Source organism: Eutrigla gurnardus (assembly GCF_963514095.1).
Source record: "Eutrigla gurnardus genome assembly, chromosome: 1".
NCBI classification, from domain to species: Eukaryota; Metazoa; Chordata; class Actinopteri; order Perciformes; family Triglidae; genus Eutrigla; species Eutrigla gurnardus.
This window is the reverse complement of record NC_139915.1, coordinates 18,203,039-18,227,823: the sequence shown is the minus strand read 5'-3', so window position 1 is coordinate 18,227,823 and position 24,785 is coordinate 18,203,039. Positions and strand designations below refer to the sequence as shown.

The 24,785-nt window shown below is 42.8% G+C and overlaps 1 protein-coding gene across 2 annotated transcripts in view; it reads left to right on the top strand.

Annotated features, from left to right (window-relative positions):
* The window catches only part of adamts18 (ADAM metallopeptidase with thrombospondin type 1 motif, 18), a 77,598-nt gene extending 53,017 nt beyond the window's left edge, over positions 1–24,581 (top strand). For both annotated transcript variants that reach the window (XM_084006668.1, XM_084006669.1), the window contains 8 exons: positions 7,891–8,011; positions 9,336–9,462; positions 14,180–14,384; positions 17,988–18,185; positions 19,726–19,796; positions 19,904–20,069; positions 22,023–22,218; positions 23,634–24,581. In XM_084006668.1, the coding sequence (XP_083862794.1) occupies positions 7,891–8,011; positions 9,336–9,462; positions 14,180–14,384; positions 17,988–18,185; positions 19,726–19,796; positions 19,904–20,069; positions 22,023–22,218; positions 23,634–23,749 (1,200 nt within the window). In that variant the 3' untranslated portion in view covers positions 23,750–24,581. The remainder of the gene's footprint in view (positions 1–7,890; positions 8,012–9,335; positions 9,463–14,179; positions 14,385–17,987; positions 18,186–19,725; positions 19,797–19,903; positions 20,070–22,022; positions 22,219–23,633) is intronic.
* The last annotated feature ends 204 nt before the right edge of the window (positions 24,582–24,785 follow it).

The window sequence follows — 24,785 nt, the reverse complement described above, 5'->3', positions numbered from 1 at the left end:
TTTGGTTGGCTCTTCATGTGCAAGTTATTTCCAATAAAATCATGCTAGTAAGAATGATTTCTTTGTTCAGTGATGTTCTGGGTCTTTGTTAGCAGTGGACCTTTTAAAGCAGAAAGACAGAGGAACTGCATAGCTAATATGCACAATTCAATATTTCAATATCGAAGGTCATTTCGTCATCACAATATTAAACAATGTTGTCGCCCATCACAGATTTTCCTCATAACGTGCAGGTCTACTATAAAGCAGCTTTAGGGCTGGTCTACCTTGTGATTGACAGGTCACTATCACGCTACCAATGCAGTTAGCTACTAAGATGAATTTAACACTTTGAATTATGAAGCTGCTTTGTTAGCAGCTCCACACCAGAATCAGAATCTGGATCCAGATCCAGTAAGGTTGCTACTCAGGGTTCTCTCCACCTGTCGCTCCTCAACAGTGCAAATATGGTCACTTCCTTCACTGTTTGTAAAAAAAATCAAACATGGCAACAGCCAAAATGCAGAACTCCTTCAAAAGGCTTCAAAACAGTAGTCATCAAACCAACGGGTGACAGTGTTGACTACGTACATTCCCTATATTCAGTCTGTGATAATACATCTTTATGGTAATAAACTGCAGCAGATCAGAAAACATTTTCTGCACTCATTTATGGTGAAACTGTCTTTATGTATGTTAAGTAAAACTCAAAATTACAAATATAAAGGAATATAATGCCATTAGGCTCTCCGTTATCTCTGCTGAGCCATCACATATCTAAGTTACTCCTCCATCCTCTTCTGTGTCTATTGTTGGCAAGTAACCTCTTTAAATGTCGAAAGCAAGTTTAGAGAAGTGGCTATACGCTTCTCTTCATCAGAGACAAGCTGAAGCTAACTTACAAACACTTCTGATAAGGCATACATCTCAACATTGTGGCTAACTGCACGTGCAAATATTAACTTCAGCACCTTCAATGAACGGATATCTCTTACTGTAAATGACAGTAAAACACTGTCTCAACTACCAAAATCGGTTAGAGTGCATTCAGCTCAGTCTCACATGGCAGAAGCCCGCAGTCACGTTTGTCCCAGTACATGTACTCAAAGCCATGGATGTGGCCCCCCTGGCCACTGATCTCAGAAATGCTTTGTTGCAGCTCTGTGAATCATGGCTAATAGAATGAGAAAGTCCCTCAGTCAACTGCCCGTTAGAGGCAGGGGATGAAAGCTATCAAATAAAATGGATACTTGGAGTGAGATGTTCTACATCGTAAAAGGTGATTTAGTAGGTTTTTTTGCTGCCACATTTGTAATTAGCAGAAAGCAGAGGTTGGAGGGGAGGGTGCGTCTCCACCCGTCCTGAAGCAGCAGAGTGGGATGCTGGACAGGCGTATCCTCCTGAGAGCAAAACTAATATTCGAAAAGTGGCTGAGTCATTTTCCGTATGACTCTGTAGGGCTTAAGTGAATGGTGGTGGGATGCGTGGGATGTTCTTCTCACATAACTTGTCAAAACTTGTCAGCGAAAGCAGTCATGTTCTTTTGAACTCTGACCCTTAGGCGTGGAAACAGAAGTGGAAACCAGGTGAAGAGTCGACATTTGTTGTTTCCCCCCCCCCCCCCCCCCCTCCACCACGGGGGGAAGTGGTTGTGTAAAAGTCAGCCTGCCCTCTGTCCCTTGGGCTACTAAAAAGCTGTGGTTAAAGCAAGAATGAGTGGCCTGTGAATCCAAGAGGAAGATCTCCAAAGTGCCAGCCTGGTCACTTCTTTGGCCACCAGGAAATGTCTGTGCTTTTCTCCCCATTGTAGAACAGAGACATACACAAATTATATTTTTAGCTATGTGGTGTCCGTATGTCAGACAGGTGGTTGTTCCAGACTGAAATTTCTCAACAGCTGTTATAGATTCATATTATATTACAGATATGCATGGTGCGCTGATGATGACATTTTTCAACATCTACTTCAGGCACCTGTATGGTTCATAGAAGTCTTTGATTTATGATGAAATAACATCCAAAGAAATGCTTGTAGTTTGTAGGTAATGGTGATTAGTGAGAAGCAACATGCTAACATGCTTTAAAAGGTGAACAACATGATGAATGAACCACTAGCATGGCTGTATACTCACGTGTACTTTGGCATTTGTTCCTATTTGTTCCACCAAGTTATCTGCCGAGTTCTGGGAATGTGATGACAGTGCCAAAAAGTCAAATGCAGGAGAAGTGTTAGTCAAACTTATGTGGAAAAGAAAGCAAACTGTATAACTGTCTGTTAGACCAACTTCCTGGTTCAAGCTTAACCTGCCAACACAGTGTCAGGGCAGTTTCTGAAATAGTCACACAATTCAAATCTATTGATTTGTGTACATGGACATTATGTCCCTTTTCTGTGTCATTCAGCACGGCTTTAAAATTAATGTATGTTATTTTGTAGTATCAATGTAGTAACCATGTTTACAAAATGATCAGTTTGGTTCACTTGGGCATGTTTTGCATCCTGTGTTGTTGAAAGTCCTGTGTTGTTGGTTGAAAGTCCTGTGTTGCTGGACGCATCCTCCTCCCCACCTGCCCACCATTAAAGTGGTCTTTTATCTACTATTTCTACTATCACTAGCTCTGAACGTTGCATGGATGTAGTTAATTTGTGTGTCCATCATGAAAAAAAGGTCCTTATTTGCTTTCCATTATTTTCATGTGGATTTGGGACTGATTCACAATCTGCTACGATACGGGTCTGGACCTGCAGGACTTGCAGTAGTGCATGCTCACAGGTTTAATGCATGATGAGGATTCACTCACTTTTGGTCTTACCAATAAAATTGTTAAGACAACCAGACTAAACTACTGGTTTGCCTAAAATCAGATCAGCAGACATGAGTGTTTCTTGTCCTGGCCTACTTCATAGTGGCAATACAACTGCATCCCCACCACTTGTAAGTAGAGTTTTATCACAACCAATAGAAACAATTACCCAAATCCTAAGTATTATTTAAAGATGAGACTTTGCTCCGTCTGCCAGCACTCCTTCTGCTTGTCCATGTGTCCCAGTCATACATCTGCTGCAGATCGGCAAATGACACGAACATAATAAGTATGTCCTGTAATTACAAAAAGGAGAAAGAGGTTGATAGAGAGAGAGGAGTGAGAGTGAGATTAAAAGATTAAGAATTCTGAAATTAAACTCTTTGGATGTGAGAAGTTAAGGTCAGGGCACAGGGACTTAAACTGCAAATGAAGTGAGTAGGTCTTTTTTCACTGCTGATCTTCTATCTATTTCTACTTTACTGATGCATGGGGTAGGGTATATGCACTGATCACTTGCAGACCCTTACTCAGCTTGACACACTCAAAGAAAAAGAAATATTGAGCAGCGTGAGCACAAACTGTGACAAGGTGTTCATATCTATACAGCTGTGCAGCTGGTGGGGGGAAGGGAGAGGACCAGGAACATATGGCTGAGGTCTCACTGGATACTGAGTAGGATCCCCCCCCCCCAGAATTGACATTCTTGTGGTATGGTGAGGCAAGGTCATGCCAGTCCAGGGCAAAGCATTGTGGGTCCACCAGGGAGATTGATATCTCTATCCACCACATTCTGATTCATCATCGTCTCATCCGACTTTGTGAGTGGTGTGGTGGTTGGGTTGTGAAAGCGATGACAGCCTGCGGTCCCATGTTGTGCTGTAGGAAGATAGACTTGCATCAATCACACCAGCACGTCATCCTGACATTTTCTCTAGGAAATATGCATTTCTTTCTTTATAGGTTATATTTTTTCAACAAAATATTTGACTTTCATTTTAAAGCTTTTTTTCTTACTCACATGTCTACATTTTCTAAATACAAATACACATTTCAACATTTTGATTTTTCAAACCTTTTAATGAAAGTGTTATGATCTAATTATTGGATTTAACAATCTGCTACAGCAACTCTTTCCTTGTCTGAGGTGTTTTATTATGTGCACTAAATAGCACTGTGAAAATGCCAGGAGCTCTTTCCAGCGCCACAGGTTCTCAAAGTAAAAGCCCTATTCCGTTTTTCCCTTAAACAAAGTAAAATGACTCATAGTTGGAGCATTTCGACAGCTTGGATGGGCATGAATATAATATGAATATCTGGTTCTTCAATTAATAAAAAAAAGACCCAGCCCAATGTCCAATCAAAATCAGCTCCAAACCAGTCTAATGAACAATATATTCAGCCCAAAAACAAGCCTAAAACCAGAACTCAAAATAACCCAGCCAAATCCTATACACTGCTTACAAAGATTAACATCATTGCTTTCATTGCTAAATGTATTGTAATATCTTAAAAGTAACAATATACTTCTTCAGTGTGCCAGCATTAAGCAGTTTCCCCCAAACTGACCTTTCACCAAGCTCCGGCTCAGGTAAATTTTGGTTTTGCCACAATTATATAACATGTAGTATAAAGCGTGCATTATATGACATGCATTATATGATGTGCATTATATGATGTGCATTATATGACGTGTATTATATGACATGTCGTATATAATGTGTATTATATAGCATGTATTATATGACGTGTAGTATATGACGTGTATCACATGGCATCGTTGAGCCGATTCCCTGCTTAAATCACTGGTTGATTTTGAGTTTTAATTAGTATTTGGTGCCACTTGGTTGTATAGATGTGGTCTCTGCTATTTGTGGACTGACTTCATTCAATTACACAATACAGCGGTGGTTGTTGGAGATGCACCTGATGGAGATCTGCCTCTTTCTAGTTGTCCCTGTTTCTGTGGATGTTCCAAAAAGTACCTGTATCAATGTACTCACTTACTTTGCCATTAAAGCTGATTGTCATGAGTGGAGTTGAGGAGTTTTACAGCCTGAGGAAAGAAGCTGCTCTGTAGTCTCGTAGTACGTTAGTGGATATTTCTGTATCGCTTGAGGCAGCAGCAGGGTGTTGCTGGGATAGGTATTGTCTTTTAGTACCAAGGATCATCTGGGCACCAATGATATTGGATGGATCTGTTTCACCATATAACATTGTGGTTGTAGCTTCTGTTGTCAGCCCAGAAATGGCAGTAGTCTCCTGCTGTTGTCACTTTGCTTTGACAACCAAAGTCTGTCCATGAAGTGGGAACAAGCTGGAAGTCATCGGTCAGTAGGATGTTGTTCTTTGCTCTTGGTTTTGGTGTTGTCAGTCAGGGGATGAGCTTTTGTGGCAGTTGTGCCAGACTGAAGAACTGCAGAAGAGACGGGTTTGGATGTTTCTGAAATGATGATTTAAAAGTGAATGTCTCTTCTCTAAGACAGTGGTAATGCTGTAGTTGGTTGGGTTTAGGCCATTCAACATTGTGGGTGGCTTGGGAAAGAGGCATCACTTATTTAGAAAGTGTCAAGGCTTCAATGATGTGGAGGTTCTTAAATGGATTATAAAAAAAATACAGCTGGAAGTTGTTTTTATAGCTGCTGGTTCCCATCATGGTGGTTGATTGGCAAAGGAGCAAGAATGTTGGTAAGAGTTGGTTTGTTTGGATAAAGTCCTGGTGCGGTTAGTGGTGGTAGTTGATTCAGGTTGTAATGGGTTTGGGTTTGGTTTGGTTTGGTAGCATCAACAAAGGAAGTGTGGGTGTTAAACTATCAACTGTTCTGATCTGGTTTACAGTATACGGTAAGAGGCCAGGGCCACTGTTTGAACATTTTAGACTAGACATCCTCAAGGTTAAAGGGGGCACTGAGAGACGAGTGTGCAGATGTAAAACCATTTTGATTTGACTTGTGGCCGATGGTCAATAACATGTTGATAGTGTGGTTGTTGATAAGAGAGCTCAGTGTCACAATGATAAGACACTGTGGATGTTTGCATTTAATCTCGAGACTTATTAGACTCTACCTTTATAAACCTTCATTTGGTTTCAGCTTTGATTTAACCTTCTGTAAGCTTAACTTTTTTCCTAGACAGTGGGTAAAATCCTTTGGGTGACTTGTAGTAACAGAGTGTATTTTCAGCAGGGGTTTGCCCTTGATATTTGTATGCACGCAGCAGGTTATAAGCATCCATGTAGTATTTGTTTTATTATAAAGATCCTACAAGTACATTATCTATAGCTAAATCTCAAACTTGCATGGAAATAATATACAGCCATGCAGCATAATAGCTCTAAAGCAATATCGCCACAACTGACCACTAGACTGGCTGCTATAAACCACACAGCGGCAGTACTATCAATATCATTCCTGTTGAAGCTCCATTTACAGCCATTACAATCCATCTACAAAATAGCATTGGCACTTTCCTTGGTGCTGAAGACTTCCCCTCAATCATTCAAAAATTAGTAAGAAAAAAACGCTTCCGAAGAGATCATCATCTGTTTGCACAATAAGCACACAGGAGTACTGCAGCGTAATTCCAAGTGCTGTACCAAATAATTATTTTCACATTTTAAGCTTCTACTAAGGTTTTGTATGAAGCTTGCATCATGTTTTATGGTGACCTCACCCTAAAAAAAATGTATTTAATGAATATAAATTGTCAGGAGCATACCTGCCTTTATGTGCGGTGAGCGAAATAAAGGCCCTCTGAGGCCCTCTAAAGTGCATTTAAGTAAAAACAGGCAAAATAAGTATGCCTAAGAGCAGGACTACCCTAGTCACAGTTAAATGCCAATCTAAAAAAGTGTGTCTTCAGCTTTGATTTAAAAAGGCTGAGGTCAGTAATGGTGCGAATGTCAGGGGGCAATCTGTTCCACAGCCTGGGAGCTGTGACAGCAAAAGAACGATCGCCCCACTGTTTGAGTCTTGACCTTGGGACTTCTAACAGGAGCTGGCCGGAAGAACGGAGGGCCCTGCCATGGTCACGGACAGTTAAAATCTCCGACAGGTAGGAGGGAGCCAGGCCATTAATGGCGTAAAAAACTAACAATAACAGTTTAAAATCAATTCTAAAATGAACTGGAAGCCAGTGGAGTGACGACAGTACAGGGGTAATGTGTTCACGCCTGGACGTGCCTGTTAAAAAGCGAGCAGCAGCGTTCTGAACAAGTTGAAGACGGGAGATTAAAGACTGGCTGATGCCGACATAAAGTGCATTACAGTAGTCCAGTCTTGAACTAATAAAAGCGTGGATCGTCTTCTCGAGGTCCTGCCGACTTACAAAAGGCTTCACTTTGGCCAGGAGACGCAGCTGAAAAAAGCTTGTGCTAACAACAGACCGAATCTGTTTATCAAATCTGAGCCCACTGTCGAATGTTACCCCAAGATTCTTTACATGAGGTTTAAAAAAGGGTCTTCAGTTTAGTGCTGAAATGATTCATAAACTAATTAAAACCAAATATTTGCTATTTCCAGCCTCTTAAATGTGAGGATTTGTCAGTCAAGCAAAAGAAGCAATGTAATGATGTCACCTTAAACTCTTCTTTGCTTTCTTTCTTTATCTTTCCTTTTCTTTTTATCAGAACAGAATCAATTACACTGCAATACAATCAGTATTAAATCCATAGGCCAGCATACAAAAGTAGATATATTGTCCATAATATCCCTATGCAGCATGACTCAAATTTGATATTACAGTCTTTATTGGTGTGACGTCCTCATACTACAAAAAGCAAGTCTGTGTCCGCTGCTCTCAGCTTACATTTTAATAATTCAATACATATAATTAATTTTCTAATAATGAGTAGTTAATAAGTATTAGTTGCAGCTGGCTAAAAAAAATGAGTGAATATGAATTATTTATATTTAGAATTTCTTTCTATATGGTTGACCCTTGGTATGAACATGAAGTGATTCCCTACATAATGGTAGCATGGACATTTGGGGGAGAAAGGTCACTGGTTTGAACTGGCAGCTGGAAAAAGTGTTCATTGTGAATGTTTGAAAAGTTGATGTTACTATATTCACACATGTGACACCTTTGTGTGCCTGTGCCTGACAGATCCTCCTGCAGGGAAAGAACCCGGGGGTGTTGTGGGAGTACACGCTGCCTCGCACCGAGAGGAAGCCCGACTACAGCTGGGGTGTGGTGCGCTCCGACTGCTCTGCTCCGTGTGCTGGAGGTTAGACTGTGTGTGTGTGTGTGTGTGTGTTTGTTTAAGGGATGAAACTAGAAGATATCTTTGTGTGTGCCATGTGCATGAAGAGACCGTTCCCTGAATGCCTCTCAGTTTTCCAACTTAACGGCTTAGCATCAAGACGCAGTGGGCCGGTTAAGCTTTGGCTATCTCCACATGTTGAAGCAGCATGCAGTGAGAGGGATACTTGAATTATAAAGAGTTTAGCTCCTCTAACATAAGCCCTTGTTACTCTAGATAGAGTTGGATTCACCAAACACATCTGCTATTTCTCATCTTCAAAGCTTTTCCTCTTCGTAGCATTTGTGGCTGTTGTGGCTTTAAGTCGTTCCTCCAATCGTTCAATTCCTGGCTCCTCCTGTCCGCATGCCCCTTGTTTAAAGACATGTAGCCAAATAATATCTGAAGTACCTAGCTAGCAACAGCTAATGAAATCCTCCAATGACAGTTGTCAACAAGCTTAGCTACTGGTCAGTTAGCATAAAAAGAGGTAGAAATATGTGCATATTCATGGGTATACTCAAGGCAACCTCTGGTTCTGAAAAGAGAAGATTTAGTAAATGATGGTCCATTTAGAGTCAAAAGACCATAAAGGAGGGGATGCTTTAGGGCAGGACTACCTTGTGATTGACAGGTCGCTACCACACTACCAGTGCTACTTAGCTACTAAGATGACTTTAACATTTAGCTGTAAAGTTGACCTTGAATTATGAAGCTAACTTTGTTAGCAGCTTCACACCAGAATCCAGATGGATCCAGATCCAGTAAAGGTGCCGCTCTGCTGCTTGTGTTCATCGGATCCACTCGTCGCTCCTCCACAGTACAAATAAGGTCACTTCCTTCACCGGTTGCATAAATTCCAAGATGATGACGGCCAAAATTGAGGCTTCAATACCATAGTCCACAAACCAATGGGTGCTTTCACCATGACAACAACCACTTCTATACCGCAATGGTACACTCTAAGTGCACGTGTGTCAGATTTTATCTGTGTGTTTGTGTATTGTTTACTAATCCGGTGTGGTCCAGGAAGCGTGTTAAGACTGAAAAGCAACCCTCCTGCTCATTTGATTGTGTGTGTGTGTTTGTGAGTGTCTGTGTGTGTGTGTGTGTTCAGACTGTGCTCCTTGTAGCTCCACTCTCAATAGCTCATACACAAACACACTGATTTTGAGAACTGTAACATCTCTCTCTCTCTCTCTCTCTCTCTCTCTCTCTCTCTCTCTCTCTCTTTCTCTATCTCTCTCTCTCTCTCTCTCTCTCTCTCTCTCTCTCTCTCTCTCTCTCTCTTGTCTTGTCTTTCCATCAGGTCGTATCTCCACCAAGGCTATCTGTCTGCAGGACCAGAAGGTTCAGGTCAACTCCACCATGTGTAACCCCCACACCAGACCCACACTGGGCTCCCATCTCTGCAACACACAGCCCTGCCCTGCTTAGTAAGTAATGTGTGTGTGTGTGTGTGTGTGTGTGTGTGTGTGTGTGTGTGTGTGTGTGTGTGTTTGTACAGTTGGTTGTGGCGCGTCTTCATGTTGCCAAATTTTCAGGAACCGTAGGCGCTGTTTTTATTACAGACGCGCTCACATACACACACACACTGTGGCGGAGCAGTCTAGAGATGGTCTGTGGTCCACCACTTTTGCTCAGCCTGTGTTCTTGTCCTCTCTCCATCATCCTCCCTTCCCTGCCCGCTCTCTATTTTTTCCTTTCCTATTTGAGAAAACACATGAAAGCCCTCCCTATCTGCTGTCTTTCAGCTTCCCTTTTACAGTGTCATGGCTTTGAAGCAATGATGATGGTGTTGGTTGGGTCTTGTTGATGTCTTGATGAGAATGTAATCTACCTACCTGGTAGATTACAAGCAGAACAGCTAGAGGCCGTCCGCATGTGCCAAATCAAACTTCTTTTCTCCATTTTTCCTCCATTTTTCCTTCAAGAAAATCTGCATCCAGACGAATCCACTGAAAACGACTCAGCGCACTGTAGTACATATTCCAGGCCCTTATGTGGCGCTGTTTCTGCTACAAAAATACAACGGAGAGGCAGCTTTTTTTTCTTTTTCAACCTGGGACCTGGTTTCAAAAAAGTGCGTTTTCAGACCCTGAAAACGCCGGATCAGTGTGACAGTCGGCCAAACGCGTTGTGCGTTTACACACAAAAAAAAATTCTGTGTGGATGGGCTCCTAGTCTACTCTGGACTGTGTTAAGCACCTTAAAAGGTGTCGAACGATGCAGCAATTAATATATTAAATGCTCTGACAAAAAAAAAGACTGTAAAAACCCCGTCCAACCTGTCAGACGGTCTGCCTGCCTGTCAATGCTTACTTCCTAATTGCAATCTGGGGGAGCGGCTTTGAACAGAGGTCTGAACGAAGGGGGCGGGACTTTGTCGGTTCAGCGATGCATTTAATTAAGTTGTTTACTTGCATGAACCCAAACCCTTGTGAAGATGGAAACCTTTTTTTTTTTATTAAATATAAACAAAAACAAAAAAACTCATAAAACTGTCTTTTTTTAAAATTCATATACATTCGGTTGGTGGCAGGCAAAGCATCTCTGAACTTCTGTCTGGAAATTTGGTGTTTTCGAAAATCTGGCTACAGCCCCGTCAGTGACTGATCTTATTCCCTTCTCAATATTTTTTTGTGATGAAGCAAATACGGAGGGATGTTTAATAGACCTTTTACTTTAGTGAACACTTGAGAATAGTAGATTATGAAAAAGAGACAAGGAAGAGGAGTGCTTGTTGCCTTCATCCCTCTCAAAGATCCTATCTGTGGCAAAATCACGCCTGTGTTTTATCTCTGCTGCTGTCTAGACGTCGTTGTTAATGGCATGCATTTTTAAAGCAGATGGTTCATTTGGGGAGCGGTGCGGTGGTTAACGGAGCAAAGCAGTTCAAGTAACGAGTTGAAACAGCACTAAATACATGGCCTAAATAAAAGGGACTGGAGCAAGCTTGATTTACAGTGCTGCTCCAAAGAACAGGCAGGGAACCGTGTCTTGGGTTCAGAGGGAGTACACACACACACACACACACACACACACACACAAAAGGGGCAGTTACAGTTCATACATATTTTCCAAATGTACTGTATGATGCTGAACATTTTTTTTCATTTTGGATCCAAACCACGATGTGAAAATAGAAATGCATGCTGCTTCTGTGTGATGTTAACCATGTTGTCACTCCACCGTTAGCCATGGCACAACAAGTCCAGACTGAACTTTCTCCCGTGTCTGGGGGATTGAACAAGCCAGACAGCTATCGGTTACACCTCCAACATACAGCCTCTGTTTCTCACTAAGTTTCCCACCACCCGAGAGGGCATTTCCAGCCCCTTATCTTGGGCATACCATTTCTCTTATCTTGGCCATAATGTATTAAACAGCCCCGTTACGTGTGTCCCCGCCGTTCTTTTGTTTGAGTGAAGAAAATGGTATAGCCCAGATAAATAACATGGGGGTGCCTGTCCATTCAGTAAAATGTAGCAGTGACAACCATGGATCTCATTATACATTAGCTGATGCCATTCTTCTGTTGGTTGTGTGTACGGGCCAATCCACGGGTGCTGCACAGGATGTTGAGTGAGGAGCACGAAAGCTTTAATGACTGCATTAAGTCCCCCGGAATCTATGGCCGCACATTCAAGAGCCAGGCAGAGAAAAGAAAAATTGACAATGAGGTGGGATGCATGTGCACATGTACGTGTGTCTGACAGGAGGGGGAATGTAAAAGTGCCTGCTTATCTCTGCAGCACGTATCTCCGGCGCTGACAGGCCTATCCATGTTTTATTGTGCAGAGACGGCAGGATTCCCACAGGGCCCGGCCAGTCTAGCCATGCAGATCTAGTCAACCCATCCCCCCACCACCATCGCCGCTACACTCCCATCTACCCCCTGTTGCTCTGGAATTGCTTTAAACCTTCACTCCCTATACTGCTGTTAGCCTGTCAACCAAAAGTGGGATTCCTGGCTGTGGCGTAGCAGCACTTTCTGAACATAAAAGAGGCATGCAAGGAGAATTCTAAGAAGCCAGTTCCATCTTCCAGCCCAGCGTGCAGCAAGGAAGCGATATGCTCATATTTCATAGATTTTCCTGAAAAGTCGGTCTGTTTTCTGCTCTCTTCACAGCACAGGCCCGTCACCACATCATTCCGCCCTACCATCCTCTGCTGTGTCTGTCTCCGCTGTTTACTTTGCTCTTTGTCTTGGCGGAGGCCATCTGTAGAAGCACTTAGTACAGGTTGGGATTCCTCAGTGCATCAGGCAGCAGCACACTTGATGTAGGAGACAGATCAAGAGTGAGACATGGTGAACCTGTGCCAGGGAATATGCACAAGATACTGACCAGATACACATTTGCATCTGAGTGAGTTTTTTAAGTTAAATTTGATTCCAGGGAATTGACTATCTCCAGTAACAATTAACATGTGAAATGAACTGCAATGTATGTGTAAGGTATAAAAACATAGAATGGATGAGGTAAAAGGAAATTGGCTGAAATGGAAACGTAATGAAGATCAAACATTTAGCTGCTGGTGGACGAGGTCAGAGAAACGATAATTCAGTACGACGTTGACAATTGTAGACGATAAAGATTTCTAGTGAATAAAATGATTGGCAGCTTCAATAATGTAGTTTGCACCCACATTAAATGGAGTTAAGCCCCGCCTCCTATCTTGCACATAGTGCGAGTGTCGCCAATAAACACAAAAGATCCCATAGTCAAACTCCACAGCATGACACGACCCTGAAGCAGTTAAATGGAATTCAGCCAAAAAAAATTCAAAATGGCATATGGGAGTCTGCTATTATCCAGAGAAACAGGACAGAGTTCAATTAGCGCCTACAGCAACGTGAACAAATACCAACATTGTGAAGGACTAAAAAATAAGGAATTGAAATGCCAGCGCATGTTGGAGCTACTGAATAGTACTACACCATCGTCTGCAGAATTACACTCTTCTACCTCTGAATATGTCAGTTATTGAAACATTTCAGGTTTGGTGGGTGGTGGTTTGCAGCGAGGCAGAGTGGTACTTAAGCCACTTTTCCCCAATGATATATTGGTATTTATAAGCCAGGCAAACTGAGCAGGAAAAAAAGAGCAAACAGTCCCCAAAACTCCCAAACCGATGCTTTTGGGCCCGATAGTTCACATCTCTCCCGTTTCCAAATTGCAGTTTAGTCCTGCTGCCTCATTTTTCCGTGGCATTTCAAAGAAAGAGAAAGCATTTTTTCTCCGCCTGCAGCAGATCGGCGGCGTGGAGGAACGGTCTTTGCGGTAGCACGCCATCTCAGAACTGGACTGAGCCATCTGCCCATCTCTCCATCTCCCTCCTCTAAGCCTGCGGTTGTCAAACCACTCATTTGCTGTAATCTCCCCCTTCGGCCTCAATGCCAGGACAGAAGCTATTTTAGAAATAGCAGTAGGCTTTCATCAGAGGAGAAGCAGGATTTCAAAGACACTAAAGTAGAGAGAGGACAGGAGAGCCGAGCAGAACTCGGACAAAAAGAGGTGAGATAGGAAAGAAAACGACGGGGAGGAGAGAGCTGAAGGGTAAAGATGGACGGAGGAATTAAATCCAAGAGAGGACAGGAGAGAGGAGGGAGGGACTGTAGTCCTCATCCGTCCGCAGTCTTATTGTATGTTGTATTTTGCGGTTAGCCTTGGGAGACCTGGCAAAGAGCGCTGTATATACAATATGGTCGTCGTGTTTAGTTTCACATCCCAATAGTACGGAGAGAGGTGGATGGATGTGGATATATGTTTCAGCCTGTGTATTTTCTTTGTCTGGTCATAACTACCAATTTTTGCTATGACAAAGATCAATGTGTAAACATATTGTGAGTATTTTAAAAGCAGCAGGTTTAGGTTTTCATAAATCATACGAGAAAGTAAGAAAAGAAAGCAAGAAAGACCCATAGTTAACCAATTGGGAGTGTTTAGCCACCTGATGATGAGTGGATTCCTTCAGTCTTTGGTGGGTTTACGGTGAAATGGTGTTTTTCCATGTGTGTTTGGTCCCTAAATAAGCGCAGCACAACCTGTGGTCGTCTGTCCTGATTAGGAGCTCAGTCATGTGGTTGGTGTGCACATACAGTCCAGAATAGATCCACTCATACATTCTTCCTCTCTGCGTCTACCACAGTTGGGGGACAGGAGACTGGGGACCCTGCAGTCGCTCGTGTGGAGGCGGTCAGCAGACCAGGACGCTGCGCTGCCTGAGGAAGGTGACTTACCAGAGGGAAGAGGTGGTGGTGCACTCCCTCTGCCCCGTAATCTCTCCAGCCCAGGTCCAGCCCTGCCACACCCAGGCCTGCCCGCCCGAGTGGAGCACCGGATCCTGGTCACAGGTGGGTTTGTGGCAGCACGTGCCATCTATTTAGCAAAGGACAAGCTAGCAACCGGAAACTCATGTATCGTGTGAAATATATTTATATTTTCCAGATGGATTGGTACACAATTTGATAGAGACCTTGATAGATCAGGGGTTCCCAAACAGCCCACGACCCCCAAAATAGCCCTGTCAGAGACTGGCGACCCCCACTATCCCCGGAGGAGACTCAAACATAAGAACTAATAGGCGTATCCAAACACGGCATAACGACAACACAAAAGAACAGCCTGACAACCATGATATGATTTTACATAAACAGTTTCAGATAACAGCAGGACATCTTAGTCATCTCCATGAAACTTATGAGTGAACATTGTTGCTGTCATGTGCAAACTTAATTTTGACACAAAATTTTAATTTTCATGTTACCAGAAGAACATATCGGTCGAAGTAATGCTAATCATCTTGCCCGTAAAACCTTTGGGGACCCTGTCACTCTTTGATCCAATGCAAATTAGCAAATGTTAACATGCTAACACACTAAACAAAGATGGTCAACATTAGCATGCCGACATTAGCATTTAGCTAGATGCTGCGAACATGATTGTGGAATCTTATCCATTTTTCTGCTGCACACTAAGGGCCTGTGTCACATGCACACACTGCAGGGCTCTAGGGAGCACAAATGCTATCTTGACATATCATACATAACATATCATATACTAACACCACTAACCACTGTGGAATGACGGACATGCATTGTCACTGTGCTTTCTGTATCTGTTTGGGCTACTATCGGTGTCTCTGACATTGTTATTTTCACCAATCGGAGGATGCTGCTTTGCATGGGTGAACTTGTAATCTCGATCTGACAGCCAAGCGAGGAGGACGATCCATCAGAGGCAGCACGTGCAGCGATACGAGCACGACGCTCACCAGCACCTTCAGGGTCTGCTGGCTGGTCTCCTACGCCCGAGCTGTTACACTCTATGTCGTGATACTTTCTGTCTGAGGGACACGGCCAAAGCAATCTTTCCTCCGTTTGCTAGAGTGATGTCACCAGTGCTTTTCTGACTTCCAACTTTTCAAGTAGAGCGCTCAGAAAAATAGTTTTTTCTCGAGGCGGCCACCTATACACTCGTTGGTGATTGAGAACAATTGAAAAAAAATTTTTATTTATTTTTTTTTTTTTTTTTCAATACATGCTTCCCTAAATGAATTATTTCATGTCTTAATATCTGGTGCTGCACCAGTCACAAAATGAACCAGCAGTCATGAGTGACTGTTGACAAAGTCCAGAGTTGGTGTCTAACGAGGTGCAGCTGACCTCATGGACGTAATTGTAAAAACAACTTTGATGCTTTTTTATTCCTTTTATGCTACACTGTCCACAAATGAAATACATGTAATTTATTTTGTTACAGCAGACAGGTTTTCTTGTCACTACATCGCTAAGAAAAGATCATTTGATATAATAACACCAGTAATGTCAATCAAGTGTCCCACGTCCATGACAGTGAGCCTTTAGGTCCAATACCAGGAAAATGAGACTGAAGCAGCTGAATACAATTCCAACGTTCATTTTGTTAGTTTCTCACTGTGGCGTGTGAAAAAAGCATATACGGTAGCTACTCTTATACTCACTGTTCAAGTATAGCAAAGTAAGTTTAACAGGGAAACCTATGTCAGTCCTGTTGATGAAGCTCGACCTCCCTCTCTCTCTCTGTCTTGTCTGTGTTTGGTTTAAATTCATCATGTTTTGCTGTCAGGTCTTATATGTTACTTATATGTGCTCATTGTCATAATTCATCTGTCGGTTCAACATCGCATAGAGAGCATCGCCTGCTGCAGGCTCAAACACAGTTGCATGTTTAGACATCTGCATGACGGTTACGGTAACATGTTCATGCCTGTAAGGACACACACACACACACATGCACACATACACGTACACGCACACACACATGCACACAAATGTACACACAAACATGTACACACACGCACACAGTTTCCTATGCCAGCTGTCAGATCTTTCAGTCATACTTAAACAAACGCTCTGCTGCCCTCTGTTGGACATTGAGAAGAACATTAATAAAAAAAAATGAATATATAAATATAAATAAATAAACAACATCATTTAATTGTGTGAAACTTGTTGATACGAATGAGACACTTTTTTTTAGGACTTGTCAGACATTTGCATTTTCAATGGCTTTTCTTCTATTGATACATGCTTTCTCTTCTATCCTCATCCTTCTTGTCTAACATTTGGGGAATCTCATTTGAACAGTTGAATCAGAATGATCTCTGCCTACCCTTGTGTAGGATGTTGATTTGAAGGATTGTATGAATTTGTCTTTTGCAAAGCCAGCGTTTGATTAGCTCATGTAATCCTGTGGCTGTTGACCAAGTATGCCATGGTTTTCCTCTGCCACCGCAGTGCATCACACACACTAGACAGGGTTTTTATTTGCTCATAATCCTATACACAGGATTAATAGCCTGGCAGCAGATCTGATGATTAGCTGGTGTGACCTGCACAGTCCGGACACACATCTGTCACTCACACACTCTTTAGGACACTCCGGTTGTGTGCCTGGATGGTTTGTTTCACACCAAAGTTCAGTCAGCGGTCACACAGAGCCGAGGCCAGTCTGTGTGAAAACATCAATCGGACCTTCCAGTGACAAAAGGACAACTGGGTTGTGTGTCCGTGCACGGTGTGTGTGTGTGTGTGTGTGTGTTGTGGATAATGTGAGGTTGTCACATAAAGTGCCCTGTCGCCTGCGGTTCAGTCCCAGCAGAGCGGTTTTACGCTGTTGTCCTCCTCCAGGTTCCAGCTGGAGTTTACAGCAGCGCTGCCTGCTGTTGGTGGCTACTCTTATGGTTGGGGGTCACATTCATCCACGAGTTATGGTTTATTGTATTTAACATCAGGCCCTAATGGGCTGTCACGGAACCGGTGACCTTCTGTTTGCTTGTATATCACGTGGTGAATCACAAATTAATTTTACAGCCAATGACTCGATGCTGCACGTGATGAAAGCTAAAGGATGAAGCAAAGATAAGAAAGTACAAGGCTAAGTGTTTTTATTGATTATTTCATGATTGGAAGGTTTTTTTTGTGTGTGTTTTATCAAAGATAATATTCACAAACAAAACAGAAAAAGGAAAAGAAACAAAAATAAATCCATCATAAAACAGGCGGGTAACCAAACTGACATTGATAAGGTAAATATCCTTCTGTGGTTACAATCATGTGGTGGGCTTTAGTGCATGATAGAAATAACAGAATACTATCCTCTTAAACCATCAGCTTCTTGTCGATATTCTTGCTGAGTCACTAAAACCGTTGTTCTTTAAACATGTTGATTATCACTTGTCATTGAACATCTTTTTATACGCATCCATCATTTGTTCCTTCCACATTTTCATTGTAAGTTGTTTGAGGCTCTTTCCAACATCTAAGAATCATCTAAGCACAAGTTGTTGTTTGTACTCTGAAATAGATTTAGTATTATAGTCCAATTTTTCCTTTGGAATCACTAATCTCCTGATGATTCACACGTCTGTGTTTTTGACATCTTTGACACCCTTCATCGCCGTCTCGTCCACGCAGTGCTCCAAAAGCTGCGGCCGCGGACTGAGGAAGCGGAGCGTGTTTTGCCGCAGCACCGATCCCGGGGCCAAAGCGGTGGTGGTGGTGCCCGACAGCATGTGCAGACATCACCACAGACCCAAAGCCCAGGAGGCGTGCGTCCTGCGGCGCTGCCCGAAGAACGAGCGGCTGCAGTGGATCACCACTCCCTGGGGAGAGGTAGGACAAACACACAGACGAGCCAAGCTGCAGCAGCCATCTACATGATACCTGTTCGGAAATGTTCAGTTTGAGAATTTCCACCTGAAACAAACAGCTTGGCACGATGCACCTCAGCTAAACGTATTCACTCACCTGTCTTGACTTGCATATGAACTTCCCATCCCATTCTTAATCTATAGGGTTTAATATGACGTCGGCCCACCCTTTGCAGCTATAAAAGCTTCAACTCTTCTAGGAAGGCTTTCTACAAGGTTTAGGATTGGGTTTAGGGGACTTTTTGACCATTCTTCCAGAAGCGTATTTGTGAGGTCACACACTGATGTTGGACGGGAAGGCCTGGCTCTCAGTCTCCACTCTAATTCATCCCAAAGGGATTCGGGTTGAGGTCAGGACTCTGTGCAGGCCAGTCAAGTTCATCCACAGCAAACCTGTTGCTCAGGGCTGAATTTTTTTGAAGTCTTATTACATACAGTCAACAAATGATATTACATTGATGAAGTAATCAAAATACAATAAAATATACCACATTGATAATGGATAATTTATAGCAATTAATTACATGTCCTAACTCTGAATATATACAGAATTCAATATATTCTTTCTGTGTGTGTAGAATTTCATTGAATTGCCATTAATTGAATTCCACTTCCTGTAATTCCCAACTCCAATTTAAATTCAACTTCCTGTGGGGGCGGAGCCAATTCAATTCCAATTCCTGAATTGAACTGAGGCCAATTCTAAAATTCAGAATTTTGCACAAGCCTGATATATATATATATATATATATATATATATATATATATATATATATATATATATATAAGAAAATTCACAATCATACAGGAGCTAGCAGCATGGCTGGACGTTACATCCCTCCACTGAACTTGTTGAGTGGCAAAGGAGGAAGCAGAAGCAGGACTGGAAGTAGAGGAACAAAGGAAGGACTAAAAATAAATGATAAAATACATCGGAACACGTTCTTTCAAAAGATAACTGGTGGAATGAAGATAGTTGTGATTGTCGAGCTACCTGTCAAATGTCTGACCTCTTTGCTGCCAACGCGTCACACAGCTCAAAGCAGCTAATGCTAAAACAAGGGACTCCAATCGATGACTTGATTCATATTTTCAAATCATCAGTTCACATTGCATATTCATTTAGTGCTGAGGGCCAAATAGATTTGAACTCTTACCTGCACTGTTTCTGAAAATTCTTCTTTCTTCATATTTATGTTAAGTGCAGCAGTTTGAGTGAGAGAGAGGCCACTCAGTTACATGCTGAATAGTTCATATTGCAGAATATGGAATGGAAATGTCAGTGGAAGGGTGAGACTTGCAGCACAAAACCTTCGAGATAAAAGACAATGGCAGCTCTCACAATGGTAGTGTGATATCTTATCAAATCATCAGTACATCCATCGTTAGCAGTCTGGCTCTATTACTACAACGACAGATGACCTTGCGGGGTCTGTTGCTATGGAAACCCCGCACGATGAACACTCACAGAGTTAATCTAGTGAAATCCTGCTCTGTTCCAGTGCTCCAGGTCTTGTGGCTCAGGCATCCAGAAGAGAGAGCTTCGCTGTGGGGAGAGAGACTCACAAGGAGGGTATGTGCACACTAAGACACTTTTATAGATCTGTGTACTATCCTCCGAGTCGGAATGTGTTAAAAAATGTGTCATTTTGAGCCAACGACCTGTCCTCTCCCGTGCAGGTACGTGGAGTTCCCCGTACGGAGGTGCAGAAGTATGGCGAAACCTTTGGTGGATCTCCAGCAGGGCTGCAACCGACGTTCGTGCCCAGAGCCGCCTCGGGCTGACCCCGGCAGGACCAGCTCCAGCACCGTGGTCTTAGGCTGGTACTCGTCCCCCTGGCAGCAGGTACAGTTGATCAGACTGTGATCATCATCTGTCTTCATGAGAGACTCTGAGTGCTACGCATGCGTTCCCAGTCTTCAAATGTAGAGCTTTTCTCCAATATGTTCTCTGCACTGATGTGGAACACAGAACTGGATGCCCCAACTACAATTTCTCATCATAGACATGATGAAACTTAGATCTGTTACCAGGACAGTAGTCTAGATAACAGGAAGTGAGGACTCGGGACCCAACTCAACACCCAGAGAAAGGAAGTCAGACTTTACTCCTCCCCTTCCGCGTTCTGTGTCTCCATTCTCAAACTCCTTTCCAATCGGGAAATAGCAGCAGCAACCTCAGATCTAGCAACTTATACTTATGGCCGATGTTGATCTGTTTTATGACACAGCCGTCATCAGTCGAAGTTGTTTTGGTACATCTCTTAACTCTGGCAACGATGCTCCAGTGACATTGACTTGACCAACGTACCAATCCGTTCCACTTCACACAAGCTTCCTGATATTGGTTTAGAGCTACAGAGAGCTAGCAAATGGTCGTTGTCTTTGATAAGTCCAGTGAGCATCTCCAGAGCTAAAATATAGACGGACTTCACCGCCGGGTCACTGACCATCAAATTATGTTTTTTAATTATTGTTATTGATGTTCATACATTTTTTTAATGAACGTTTCCCCAATCCTGGAGATGTTATATGCGGTAGCCAGACTCCCAGGACAGGGACAGGAGGACATAGAAAAGCAAATATTGTAAAAAAGTGCAAAAAGTGAGGGATGTAGTGTTGGTGGATTTGAATACTTTTTTTGTAGTGTACTTTGACAGAGGGGTTCTCTTGCTACCTTATACCTGAGCTCTTAGATGGAGTTTGCGCCACTGTCCTTATTTAACGTCAGTATGTCTGAGGTTAAGAAGACACTCACGCCTCTCACACTGGCTAAAACCCCTCCACCTGCAATCGTCCAATCATAGCCTCACCATAACAAAGGCAGTCCTATCCAGCTTTGCATTTGTCCACATGTTGGTGTCCATGGGGCTTCAGTTACCCTGCATCGACTCTGTCTGATATCAAGTAAACATTGTTTCACGAATTACTACAAATGTCAAACTGCTACATGCAAGAAGGGAAAGGTTGACAGGCGTAACAAAAAACACGACGTGACTGAGGACAGGAAGTAGTGGGAAGTGAGTATTATGCACTGCTGTCAATGGGATCAGTTCTTCAAAAGTAGCTTGGAGCGAAATCATCTCATTTGTGTGATAGTTTGCTTCAAAACTAACAAATACACTGAAAAGGGTTAATCAGATTCACATCTCTCACATCATTGATTTCTGTTTACCGGGCCCCTTCTCTCCGGGAGGCCCTGACATGCTGAGCCATAACGTCTGGGCCAAAACAATCAATCCATCCAAGATATATGACCATGGGTGGCTCTTGTGTTCTGATATCCCCCCCCCAAAAAAAATCTCAGAGGCAGCCTGTTCAGTGTAGGTGGAGGGAGTTCACAGGCATAGTATAGCTGCTGTGTGTGGAACAGGCCTCAAATGCAATCCAAAAGCTCCACTCTGATACAGTCTTTCGGGGCAGGTTGTGTAGGCTCTGTGTTATATCATCTATTATGCAAAAAGTCTTGAGGGCAACCTCTTATAGCACAGTGTCGTATTCTCCTTGATCTGGAGCTTGTGATCGCAGTATGTTTCCACCAGAGAAGATATCTCCTGACAGCTCGCTGGAGGGCAAGTACATGCTGGATGGGATGTTTGTTTTCTTCATCTCTTCTTTGTCTCTGCATAGACTTTTCCTGCATCCCTCTTCAGCTCCTTTCATGATGATTTCTTTTCTCTGTGCACTGCAATGTTTCATTTCCCTCTCCTATTTATACGTCTGTGCCTTTTTTTTCTCCTCCTCATGTCTTTCCACCTCGTTGTGTACTTGAATGTGTTCCTGCCTCTCTGCTGCTCAGTGCTCTGTGTCCTGCGGCGGAGGAGTCCAGACTCGGTCCATCCAGTGTCTCCGGCAAGGACGTCCTGCAGCTGGCTGTCTGCCCCACCAGAGGCCCGTCACTTCTCGGGCGTGCAACACACACTTCTGCCCCGCCGCCCCCCCGGCTCCAGCACAGCGGCCCGGCCGGGTCACAGCTGCTGGACCGACACTGAAAGGTAAAGGCCTCTGAGGGGGAATTCATCCACTTTCATTTCCTTATAACGTGGAGTGGCATTTTTACGTGGCTTTCTGCTCCATTTCATCAATTCCTCCTTTGTCCAATGACAAGTTGCTCAGTTGCATTTAATTTGTCTTGTATTTAAATGAAATGTAGTTTTGAAATTATTCATTGACTTGATTAACAGAAAAATAAAACACAACAAATTGTATAAAATATAAATAAGAAGTCAATCTTCCATGAAATAAAAGTAAACATTTCCCAGAATCTGCATCTAGCTGCTTATATCCTGTTGTTTGTTTGGTCTTTATCATACATTTAAGGAGTGTTTCTCAGAAATGTGATGACTATTCATTCCTTAATTTCTAGATTTTCTTTTAATTTCTAAGCAGAAGAATTATTCAACCAGTTGAAAACAATCCACAGTTTAAACAATAGATGTAATGATGAGTCACACACAACAAGCAACATACCCACAGGCTACAGGTCATTTTCAATAGAAGCCGTTATCATGAAGCTGCCGTGACACGCTGCTCATCAAAGTTGAGCTGTCTAAGAAATGGAAATGAAAAATTTTGTTAGCACTTTCTATGAAGGTCATGTATATAATGCATCATATGCACATTTATAACACATTATAATGCATTTATAAGGCTTTATATCTCCATGCCCAAGTGAGCGCATGTTTTAAAGAAGAATCTGAGTACTGGGTTACACAGAACAAAGCGTTATAAATGCTGAACTTAATGAATGTAATACATTATGTCCACCACATATAATACTTTATAAATCTTGTTATAAGGTGTCATGCATGATTATTGACATTTAAAACCACTTTTATATAGCCTTATAAATGCATTATAATGTGTTATAAATGTGATTATGATGCATTGTATATATGACATTCCAGTCAGTTCACAGAAAAGGATTATTTTAGCAGCGTACAGTTACAAGAGGGATTTAAATCAATTCCTTTGCATTTGATTGGACCACTAAAAAGTGGATGGGCTTAAAATGTAAAACAGCTGCTGATTGGACAGGATGAGCCGGGCGCTGTCGATTTGGAAAACAAACAACAGGCTCTACGTGCACGTAGAGACGCGCTTTTTTTTCTAAAACAATGATTTATGTTGTTCTATCGGAGCATAGTGTCGGCTTCAGTGAATATGATCAAAAAAATGTTGCAGACTGGGACTTTAAATTTGTGCACAATATGATGAGGGATCTGATGATATGTAAAGGGATTTAAAAAGCAATTTTTTCAATTTCATCTTGACTTTAACGACAACTACTGTACGTCAACACACGTTGGAGCAACACTTCAGTGGCCACTGATGGCACCGTCGTCACTTGCGGTGTGAACATGTCTGAACAGCTACTGACAACGTGCCTTCCTCTCTCTTTTCCCTGCAGATGAACACTGCGTGGACCACTTCAGCTGGTGCCACTTGGTTCCCCAGCACGGCGTTTGTAACCACAAGTTCTATGGACAGCAGTGCTGCAAGTCCTGCTCCAGCAAGAGGCAGTAGAGTCTGTGGCTTCTGGCCTCTACGGGATACGACAACCACAGACGCCACGCTCAACACTCGCGTGCTTACTTCCTGGCGCACTTGACTAATGGATTTTGAAAAGAAGTAAGAGAGAAATCGTGGACTCGAAAGAAGACGACATGGCTGCTGACGCTCATCTCACCGGAGCAGTGAAGTCATCACATTGTCGATCACACCATGCAAAATACAGAAGACTTGTAATATATATGTTGTCATTTTGTTGAGCGCCTCTTTTGGGTACTTCTCAAGCTACAAGCCATCAAGAGAACAGGAAAGGACAATGGCGCTTTAGTTTGCTTATATGTCGTATTTCTAAAGGCGCCTGGTTTCGTATGCCTTTATTTAAGTTATTATGTTTCATAATATATGGTTTTACATTTTGTCAGCTGTACAGTGGATCTGTGAAAAGTTATTTCTATGTTTGTATATGCCATAGGATTGTGCCCTTTGATCCACATTATGAGACTCTCTATGAGGCATTTGTGAGTAATCGCTGGTCAGATGCCTTCTGCACTTCCTCCTTCACACACTCTCTCTCTGCTTGTTATGTTTACTGTTGCTGAATCACTTTGGAACAAACTGGAATAGATGTTTCCTGTCCAGCCCATTCCCGCTATGACAACAAGCCTCTATGTGTACGTAAAGCATTTGATCCAGTCATGTTGTGAGTGGCCGCTCTCCTATACAGTTATTGTAATACAGCTTGATCATCTGTCGGTCTGTCTTGTCTTTCCTGCATTTTATCTTTCCATTAGAGCCACAATGAGGGGAGTAATGGGCTGTGTCCCTGGAGGACAGGAGAGGAGGGTGGGGAGGGAGAGGAAAGTAGGGTGAGGAGGGAGAGGAAAGTAGGGTGAGCAGGGTGAGAAGAGTAGGGTGAGGAGGGAGGGGAGAGTAGGGTGAGGAGGGAGAGGAGAGTAGGGTGAGGAGGGAGAGTAGAGTAGGGTGAGGAGGGAGAGTAGAGGAGGGAGAGGAGAGGAGGGTGAGGAGAGGAGGGTGGAGAGGAGAGGATGAA